General features: G+C 34.4%; 1 protein-coding gene across 2 annotated transcripts; it reads left to right on the top strand.

The window, feature by feature from the left end:
- Window positions 1-4,682: 4,682 nt before the first annotated feature.
- Smp_155170.1 (egg protein CP391S-like) lies at window positions 4,683-7,107 on the top strand (the record flags this gene model as incomplete). Of its 2 annotated transcripts, XM_018797801.1 has the most annotated exons (5): window positions 4,683-4,709; window positions 4,757-5,191; window positions 5,591-5,736; window positions 6,576-6,704; window positions 6,752-7,091. In XM_018797801.1, 4 exons carry the CDS (start codon window positions 5,140-5,142, stop codon window positions 6,890-6,892), a joined length of 468 nt encoding a protein of 155 aa, XP_018652807.1. In that variant the 3' UTR covers window positions 6,893-7,091. The 2 variants fall into 2 exon arrangements, with proteins under 2 accessions (XP_018652807.1, XP_018652808.1); XM_018797802.1 differs by lacking the exon at window positions 4,683-4,709 and having other exon boundaries at window positions 5,140-5,191; window positions 6,576-7,107.
- Window positions 7,108-11,623: the final 4,516 nt, after the last annotated feature.

Below are 11,623 nucleotides of genomic sequence, written 5' to 3'. Positions count from 1 at the left end.
TGGCAATGTAGGTACTAATCCATATGTTTGCAAATTTTCAGTCTGTTGCTCCAGCATTCTTGATTAAATTTTACGATAATGACGTCGATAGACTCTATATAGAAGGTTCTGGTAAGAGCATCATTTTCTTTGAACTAAAATCGTTACTGAATTTTGTTTACACACATATCATTCCACGAATCAAAGTTGATTGAATTTCTCCAGTAATTCAGTTTTGTGCTTCTTTAACATTCCTAACTACTGCTGATATCTTATTTTGTTCAAGTTGTAAATAGTTTGACACCTTACAGCAGACTAACTACACTTCATGTGGTTTATTTTAGTTTCCAGTTAATTTCAAAGACTGTCGGTAACTCATCACAGATTAATTATGAAATTTCATGTTTTCGTTCGATAAACACAGGTACGATACGTATGTACAGTGAAGGCCCCGTAGAAGGAATAGTCAATTTTTTGAAAGAATTTGATGTGAGCAAGTTTGAAATTTCAAATGGAAGTGAGTTCATCAATGATATTTTGTTTTAATTATCACTTATATTTTGCATAAAGGATTCAATATTTAACTTGACTATTTCATGAGGGTTGACCAGTATACAGTGATATACTTTAAAATGGATATAAATTCATTGAGTAGAAATAATTAATTGAATTATGTGTGTGCTAAGTTTGAAACTACATACTGACCAGTCTGTTAAAACTACCATAAAACAGATATCTAGTCAATATATCACTTCTTAGTAGATTTAAAGAATCAAAATGATCACAGGTACAACAATAAGCGATGTTGTATGAGAAATAATTTTGGATCATTGAAGCATATGAACTATCAAATAACCATTGATGTCCTCTAAAGATTTCCTGTCACTTGCTTAATTCATAAAAGCTTAGTAACTTCGAGTTACTGTCTGTAGACCATTGAAAATCTCACACATTATCAGCTATCACATTCGCATGATCATGAAATTTTCTTCCTCAAGCATGCAATTTACGAACTACCACAAATATTTCTCTACTAGAAATTGATCGATTCGAAGTCGAACCCCCTGAACATCATATGATTTGCAGCCACTTTGTTCAGTTATCGGAATTCATGACAATGGGGTAGCATTACTGTCCAGTAGTTAATTCAATTGTGTGTATGTGTAATGTCGTATAGATATTACCGGTCTCTTGGTTATCTGAAAGCTTTTCCAACCCGGGTTTCATAATTTAGACATTATTCATAGTTCATTGGATAGAAACCCCAGTCATGTCATTGATATAATACTTAGGATCATTGAAACTCTCATTTAATTGAACCGCTTCATTCAAATCTCGAAAAATAAGATGATCAAACGTGTCTTAACTTATTCTTTGTTAATATGTACCACGATAGCGGATATTCAATATAAACGACTTTATTTTGCTTTCATTATTTCAGAGGAATTATTGGCTATCAGACTGACTTATCATAAACAAGATAATGGTGAAAGTATGTATCCATAAAATGACTGTTTAATCACGCATGAAATATTAATAATTACACCAAAATTCATTGTAATTGCTCACAAGTTGCCTGTTATGTTTGCTTAAATGAGTTCTTTTTAAAAACTGACAGAAGAGATACAGTTACTTACGCCTGTTACCTCTCGTCGAGGAGCATAAGCCGCTCACTAGTATTCTCCATCCAACTCTGTCCTGAGCCTTCCTTTCCAGTTCTTTCCAGTTGTTATTCATCCTTTTCATATCTGTTTCTATTTTCCGGCATAATGTGTTTATCGGTCTTCTTCTTTTCCACTTCCCTTCCGGATTGCCTTGTAATGCACATTGGTGATTTCCTTAATGTATGTCCTATCCACTTCCAACGTCTTTTCCTAATATCTTGTTTAGCTGGAAGCTGGTTTGTCTTCTACCATAAAACGCTGTTGCTGATAGTATCCGGCCAATGGATGTTGAGTATTTCGCGTACTTGTACCATCCTGATGATGGTCGTAGTAGTTCTCCACTTTTCAGCTCCGTACAGTAGGACTGTCTTGACGTTCGTATTGACGTTCGTATTGAAGATTCTGACTTTTTAATACAGTGTGATCCATTAATTGTTTAAATACATTGATTGGGAATTAAAAGGCAGTTGACGTTAACAGAAACAAACTAAATTAGACATGTAACAAATGGATCAGTATGGGTAAATTACGTCATAATCAAGTTTAACTCATGGATAAATGAATGATTGGCAGTCTCTATTTTAAATTAAGTAGATTCGTGGTACACACCATACAGTCATTCTTACATCTTACTCAATCAAATCAAGAAATCTCAATGACGATTAATCTGAAGCTACTCATTTTCCTTTGTTACCTAACACTGATAAACCAATGCGTTGCATAAACAATTTAGTTGCCATATTTTATTTGTAAACACACTCCACAGTTCATGTTATGTGTACTAAAGGTAATTCTAGAGAATATTGAGCAAATGTGGACACCTCCCAACCTATCAGATACAATCAGAAGCATGAGGATTTATTCTTTCAATAAGAAAACGTGGTTACTATGCAGATTGGGATACTAACTATCGTTCATTACTTTTGACGGATGCATGGTCGTTTCATTTAAACGACCTACAGTTGGTCATATTTATCACGAATTCAAATTAAGAAAACGTTTGAAATAAAACAGTAAACGCTTGCTTATTTTTGATCACATTGTGAGTATGCACATACAGTGTCTGATCTAATAATGACATGATCACAACTTATGCCTCAAATTCTAAATATCGACGGTCTTCTGTTTACAGGTTTTACATTCAAGGTAACCAGTTTGATATATCCGAATGGAAAGATAGCGTTCTATTATGATGAAGTAAGTTGCACAATTGAATCATAATATAGCTTTGTTCCAACTGCTTCAGATTATTTACCTTCTTTGTACATTTCAATACTGTCGAATGCATCAAGATACATTGAACACGATAGAACATGAAAATTTCGTGACGTACAAACAGACTATTCGACCCTATGATTAACTTTCTAATGACACATTTTATTCTAGCACTCTTTCAAAACAATGAATTATAAGAAGTGAAATGTTATCAACAAAACTTCTGACGTCTTAGCTCCCATTAAGGACAGACAGTGTATGTTAGAGTACTTTTCGACACCGTCTCATTCTGTCAAACGTTACTACATCTTGCGTAGATCAGCTGTTCGAAAATGTCATTGTGAAATAATCTGAGAGAATAATTGCCGAAACCTTGATCGCTTTTCAGCGTGTAATTGTTCGAGTATCAGTACTTAGTACTTTGCTGTGAGTGTGATTAGTTGTCATAATTTGACGAAGTTGACGCAGAATGATAAACCACAATCATAATCCATAGAAAGGTTGCGCAACATAATTCGATCGTTCTCCAAGAGACGTTTAGCTCCCACAAAATGCTTGTGCCTTCAATATTTATGGAAAGAACAAGCACAGATAATCATGTTATTATATGTCGCCTCATTTCATGATAAATAGATCATTCAGCAGAATTTACTGAAGTTGACAACTGATGTGAGTCAGGATATCTCTGTTTACTAGATAGAGCAAATTTCTGAAGAAAGTGACGAGACCAGTACGATTATCTTGACCAAGAATCTTTGTCTTCGAATAAGGTAATGCAAATGATGACATATTTTTCCAACGGTTAGACGGCTATATTGTGTGTTGTTATGTGTTGACAGATCTTGAATCGCATTTCCACTCAATTTTTTCAGGTTGCTAAGGAATTTCAGAAAGATGACGTGTATTCGTTGTTTAGTGGTGTGTTTACGTGTGGCGAAAATAGAGGTAACAAACATTATTTATATTCTGATTCAAACTGACCCATATGGTTAATCAACTTTTAGCTTTTTCTCCTCAATAATCATTATGTCAACACAGAAATTTGCTTTAGTCTATCGTGGTGATTTAATCTATATCACGGACAGACTACAGTAATTAGTTGTTTCGTTTGTAAAACAAATTGATTGAAATGTCGTTGTAGTGCTGGCAAAAGTTGTGCGAAATAAGATCGGAATGCTTTTCGTATACTAATTGTCCAGACGTTACTGTTGTTTGAAAATTAAACATCAATTAAGTGTTTACACATTTTGGAGCGAAATCGTAGTGTTATGTGTGATAAAGGATCATGGTACAACCTGATCCTGAAAATATCTGGTGTTGATGATCAAATATTCTGAACAGCGGACCATTGAATTTATCTAAATTTAAATCAACTATCCACATTTTCATTTTGATGGAGTTTCGTTCTCTGAGCTGAACAAAAGTCCATCAAAATGATCCACATGTGCTACAATTCTTTTTCACCATCTCAAAATCATATGAAGGTAGTGCGTTTTCATTTCAACATCCATCATCCTTGGTACTCTCACAAAAACGATTTGGGTTGTTTTCGTCAACTCATTTTCTTGTAGTTTCCGTTTTCTGTGCTAAACTGCATCATCGAAGAAATTCGTAATCCCCGTCTGCTGACGCTGTCTGTACTAACATATCGAGTAATATAATCGACATATGTGGATTTTTTTCATAGTAAATTTGCAAATGTATAAGTAGTGATGTCGATCGATTCTCAAACGAAATTTCCATATTTTTCCTATGAACATTTCATTACGCAAGATGATGAATGGGCCGAAGTAGAAGTTCCTAAAAAATGGATCCAAAGTGGCACGTTGGTGGAGCATGAAGTTCTCGGTGGTATGTTCACCTTATTTTATGAAAGTTGACTATTCTCATACATGAAGGCTTCACTTTCCTTTCATAAAATAGAAAATTTCATGTATAATATCCAGCTTTCAGTTTCAACCGACGTTGCACTACATGTGGAGTCGTCGTTGAATATTTAAAATGATGAAGAACACATTTCGAATTACTATGGAAGTCCTCTTTTTTCTATAAATTATACCTTAACAAAATGTGACAGAACGATGGATGGGATGGAAGTGACCATTTTTATTTCAACTGGTCCATGCGATATCGAATGTTGTTGAGGTAATGAAATCACAGAACTACTCTGTGAAATTGTAATTACCTTGAAAACAATATCTTCATTCACAAACACTATACTTTATCCTTTTCATTCAACAAATTGAAGGTAAAGATTAGCCACGTGTTCAGATTCCAACTTATGATAAGCAGTAGATACTTGTACAGTATCAAAAACACTGGAGATTTTCATGGTATGAAAGTGTTTTCTTTCTTTTTAATATAAACAGTGAGTAGTCACAATCGCTTTTCGGTTCACCACGTGTTAGACTATTGAAATAAGATCCGACAACTGAAAAAATCATTTCATAATCCAATGTTCAGATCGACTTCAATAGTCGTCGAAGAAAATGTTATTCGTTATCGCTGAATTTCCATTCAATTCCAACATGTTGTCGTGAAATGTGACTGTCATTGAAAGCGTACTGAATTTCGCATCGTTCAATGTGATGACAAATTCATAGTGAATGAACTAGTCACTTTGATCCGAAATCATTATCATTATATCGTCAAGTTATAATTATATGTTTTGTAATTCACTTACCTTTTGTTTGACAACTTGACATTTAATCCTTTCAATCTTTTCACTGAAGATTGTTCAAAACACAATTCGATTAACACATGTGAAGATGCAAAAACACCAGACAAAACGTGTATTTGGTGCGAAAAATCCGATATATGCACTGCTAGTAATGACGAGGATAATCATGAATTCAAAATAAATGGTTGCCAGGTTGAAGTAAGTAGTTGGTAGACTTCAGAGGTTATCTTCACTATTATCATATTTCACATCGTAAATCGACTTACGCGGAGCAACATTTTATTGCTGCCAATAAATAATGATTTTTGTTCTTCTCTCAGTGCCTAAATCAAAGTATTGTATACATTGACGATGTTTAATCAGATAGGATATGGATATTCAATAATCAATACAAGCGTTGTTCAACACTAATGCCTGGATACATTTCAATTTTTTAGGTCATAGAATATGTAGTGATTCCAGATATCCAATATTAGTGAACTGTTGAAAGAAAACGATGAAATTATTTTGAATGACGAAGTGTAAGGTGTTGTAAATTGAGTAGCATGATTGGATAGTTAGTGATACATATCCTGGATTGATTGCTTCAGTAAAGCCATCCATTATAATTCTGTTGATTGATATTTGGATTGTGATAAGATGTGACATTTAGGAAGCAAGATGCATCAGTTGAAGGATAATATGTACAAAACACATTGATTGTCAAGTCGGTAGCAGATAGTCTAAATCATTAGTCATTGATCACATTGTGCAAATATAAATCATGTAACTAAGTGATGAGTTCACTTCAGTCATCAATCCTAACAATGTTGTGTAGGGAATGATGTGTTATTTTAATAACATTTCATATTTAGTAATATTACCACCGTCGAATGTCAATGTCAAGGGTGGGGCGACACTTATCAATCAAAGAGAAACAACGACAGATATCACTAAACCTGACTTAACAAATGAATTGACCAAAATCACTCGATTAACTGAATCACATTTGGTAAATATAATATATTTAGTAATTTTTCCAATGTTTCCTTCCTCAGAGTAGCTCGATTGTCGACGCTTCGATTGAACCAACACTTATCAATCAAAGAGAAACAATCACAGGTATCACTGAACCTGACCTAACAAACGGATTGTCCAAAACTACTCAAACAGCTGAGTCTCATTCGGTAAATATTTGACATTTTGTTATCATTATACGGTTTCTTTTTTCCAGAATAAGACTACAGGAACAACTGAAAATAGAGAACAAAGAGAGTCAAAGAGTTCCCTGTACATCATTATACCACTTGTTGTCGTTTTCTTCGTTGTATGCATTGGCCTTGCCATTTGTCTGTGGTTATACAGAAGGGAGTAATGCAATCCATGGCTCACAGAAAAGTTTGATCGCTTGCTTTCATCATGCTGACATTGTTATTTTCATCTTGTTTGTAATCACATACGTCTTATATTGTGTAATTCATTTCAATGAGATGGAAACTGTTTCATAGAACTATATAACACTTTCATAAGTGTTCCCTTAATAATTGATGTATTTTGTTGATAATATAGAAACGCGGCTTTTTATACCAACATGACTGTTTTCATTCAATAAAAACTGGTTGGTTTTACAAGGGTTTACTGCATTGCGTTTGTGAATTACCAGTATCGTGTATACATGATTTTAAGATACCAGCAACCAACAATTAGTCCTTTGTGAATGTCTATTTTGTTGAAGTCTCACTACTGGAAAATATCATTTGAAATTGACAACGTTCATTGATTCGAATTTAGATGACAGAATACCAAATGAGCATTTAAATAGACGCTTATTGAATGTTTCGTGAACGCTGGATAACAAACTGTTGTTATTGAGGTTTTATGAATGGAATCAAATAGGTCAAATAAGAGAATGAACTTTGAATATTCATATTTCATACACTCATAGATGTGAACAGACAATTGGAAAAACGAAATTGAGATAGGAAGGAGGAGAGAGTGAAACGAAACGAAATGACGCTCAGCGGAGAAGACGAGTTGATCAGTCCAAATTAATCAAGCGCTACTCAGTAATCGTATTTGTGCAATTATGAGAATGAATGGAAAAGAGCGAATACTCAAAATGACTAACTAGAAAACAAGTCTGTGTTAACAATTCCAACAGAAGTATAGACCATCGGCTTGATCCATTTCAAACTTGAAATAATCAAAAGCAAGTCTAATTTAGTCTCAAACTAGTGATCAGTCATCCTTTTGGGTGGTTCAAAGGTAATTCAAACAGTGTCTTCTATCGATATATGTAAAAGGATATGAAAAATTCTGTCAAGGAATAAAATTGAAGAGAATTCATTGCCTCCTCCTTGACCAGATATTTTATTTTGTAGCTGTAAATATATCCCCAGAATGCATAGCTTTGCAAGTGTTCAACATTGGATGCTGACCACATTAGTTTCGATGGACTGATTTAGCTGAAGGCGCTCGGTCATGCATCTGCACCAGATGACGAGTTGGAACGGCGTACTCAACGTCTCCTGTGATCACTAGCCAGTTTAGATCAGTCACTTCTCGATATAGGCATAATCTATCAAACATATCTTCCAGCCTCCTCGCTTCCGACTTTTGATTTTGCTGGGTGTGCGCGATTCAATTATAGAAAATGTTATTGGTAAAGTGTTGTCAAAATACAATACCTCTGATATCTTTAACCCAAATTGCCTTGATTGGTTTAACCTTTTCGCGCAAATATTCATGCATCTATCACTTACTGTTGATGACTATCTAACTAAAAACAATTGTCCGCTTACATGTGTTGTTCACGTGTAATTTGGTTCAGTCCTTTTGTTACCATATAGAACTGACAGAGTCATCTGTACGAAAACACCATATATATGTCATTGTACGTTTATCATTGTTCTGCTTGTATGAATATTTATGGTTTGCATCTATCACTTACTGTTGATATACATTGTCATCTCTTCTAAAGTTTTTGCTGTACAAACCTATGCTGCATCTACTTCCTTTAAATACCTTAACTAACTAAATTTTGTCGATGCTACAACTGTGACATAGAATGTTTAGAACGGCTTTTATCTATATATTGAAGATCCGTATCTTGTATGTACGTCGTCTTACATCTATCACTTATGAAATATCAACCCAGTTGAGTAATTTTAAACAGTGAAAATTGTAACTTCTTTAACAATTTGATCTTGCCTGTAAACCGGCATGCCTCATGTAACAATGTTATTTGAGAATAAAGTATTATTATTATTATTTACATTAGATGAAAGCCTGATGACTATCTAACTAAAAACAATTGTCCGCTTACATGTGTTGTTCACGTGTAATTTGGTTCAGTCCTTTTGTTACCATATAGAACTGACAGAGTCATCTGTACGAAAACACCATATATATGTCATTGTACGTTTATCATTGTTCTGCTTGTATGAATATTTATGGTTGAGAATGGCTTACTGCCTACATGTATATTCATTCCACTTGCCTTACTGTTAGTCGCCTAATTGATTCGATAATTCACTTATTTTACTATGTATATATATAAACATTTCAATCCTGTTGATTCACTGACTTGCCCACTTGCCTTTTGACACTATTCTTTCAGGCTTGTTTAGCGTACATGTAATCTTGATTATCTGTGTGTGGTGCAATAATGAACTTATTGAACGCTTCATATTTACCATCTGATTAATTCACCATTGGGGCGTTATCTAGCGATGGTGATCAGGACGTGCTGTATACGAAGTTTAAGAATTGTATTGAATGACAACCACCAGAAATGTGTCAGAGAAACATGAATTCATTATCCGTCGTGCCAATTAACCACAACTGTGAAAACGGCTGCACAAATTTGGAAATATACTTCTCCAACGGAGAGATGTAATTCGTTCGATTGATTTTCTCTCATTCGCCTGATGATGCAAAGATTTTGAAACTGTATGCCTTTGGGAATTTACTCCGATTTTCTGGATTGAATATGAAATAACACCAAGTTCTATCGTTTCTGTTAAAACTTGTAAAAATTTCAGAGTGAAAATTGGTACTCCCTAATCTCGCGAGTGCGGGATCGTGGATGCGCACTGCTGAGGAGTCCCATAGTAGAACGAAACGGCCGTCCAGTGTTTCCAGGTTTTCCGTGGTGGTCTAGCTTCAATTGACTAACGCTTTCAACTATGAAAATACTAAATCTCCACAAAAAACCACCTTCTATATTTTCTGTTAAATCTTGTAAAAGTGTCAAGGTGAAAATTATTACTTCTTCAATCTGAGTAACAGATATCTGACCATTTTCTTAAGAAACACAAACTTCTGTTGACCTCAGTTCTTTACAGAAATATCAATGATTATTATACTTTGTTGTTGTCTATCACCGCATTCCATCTCATTAACCAAACAATATGTTATTCTTTGTTATGTAGAATGGACGTACTATGAAGGTCGGTCAGAATAAGAAACATCGCTTTCTAATTATACGTTGTGTCTATTAGGCTGACATTCACCTACTCATACGGAGAAAGTATGAGAGAAATTCGCATTATACAAAAGATGACCACTTTTCTAAAAACAAAATGAAGTGAGAACACATATTTTTAGATCGTCGATCAATAGAATGATTTGCTTCTGCTAGGAATGAATACTTTAACAATTAACCATCTAATTTCAAATGAGTTTTGTGGGTCTTTTTCATCGAAGCATTTAGTCAACATGTCCTTCGTTTTACAATCTATGTAACTGTCATTACTGATCTCGAGTCTTTGAGACTCCACTAGTTGTAAATTTCTGTGTATATTGGTCTATGTGACTGCGGTGAATCATCCTGACTGTAGTTTCTATACAGTGTAATAATAATTAAACTAGGAGAGCATTCCAGGAAATCGGTCAACATATGAGATGCAGTGTCTGTGAGTTGCTGTCAGATTTCGGTTTTCGCACTATAGAACACTGCAGTTGACATGCTACTATGTATGGACTAGACGATTCACATATATTTTTATCAAAGTCGTTCCACGTGCAACTCAGTGAATGTTAGTTTGACTTTATCATACATCATTCGACATTGTACAGCGAGATCGTTATTTATTGAACGTTTTGACAGATGTGTCTATAAGCTCCTATAGACACATTCTACTGTTGACAAAATGTATGTTTGTGTTGAATGTTGATTTAGCTCATATATCATAATAACAATTAACTTATAAAGTTGCATTGTATAAAAACTTCGCACGATAAAAATCCTACAATAATTTTGCCGAGATCGGATCTTGCGTGTCAAATGGACGTGTTCCGTCTTTGAAAAATACATCGAAGACTACACAGAATATGTGAACAAATGAATCGATATACAGTTTTGAAGGTTTTATTAACCCAACAACCCTGCTCGAGATGCATATTGTGAAACAGTAACTTTTCTAACCGCTATACTATGCCTGAAAAATGACATGTACCTACCCAAGCGGAAACATATAATATCATATCATTAAATTAACATCTCACACACCCGGGAACTGGTTGGCACACTGCATGTTGAATATGGTTGCCTATGGTTCATTACTACTTGTCACAACTGGTCTTATATACGTCTAATCTATTGTATGATCTAATTCCTGAAAATAAATGAGGCTACTTTTGTTATTTTGTTGTATGATTTGCTGTTTTGTGCTTAACATATATATTTTTTCAATCAGACTAGTTGTATACATTCCAAAGGAACCACTCTCAAAGCCCTTTTGGCATAAATACACTTAAAAGCTTAATACTACAACGCGCTACTAAGAAACTACGTGTTAAGGTTTTAGATTATTACTCACAGTTTGATAAACAATTTATTCAGTCAGTGATTATTAATTTAGAGCGTGGCAAGAGTATGTGTCGACCTGGATTGTCACACTTTGTTTCCGTAAACCGAAAGAAAACAAGATAGGAAGCATTAAATGAGTCATAATACCAGAAATAAAAATCGGAACATATGGGACACAGTTTGAAGGGAATAAGTATGATCAAAGGATGAAAATAAAGGGACGGCACTTGACATAATATTTACAGAAAGACGAATGCAACTGTACCATCACGACTAACTTTAAGCCATCTCAAC

This window comes from Schistosoma mansoni, chromosome 5 (genome assembly GCF_000237925.1).
Source record: "Schistosoma mansoni strain Puerto Rico chromosome 5, complete genome".
Taxonomy (NCBI): Eukaryota; Metazoa; Platyhelminthes; class Trematoda; order Strigeidida; family Schistosomatidae; genus Schistosoma; species Schistosoma mansoni.
This window is presented reverse-complemented; position numbering and strand designations above follow the sequence as displayed.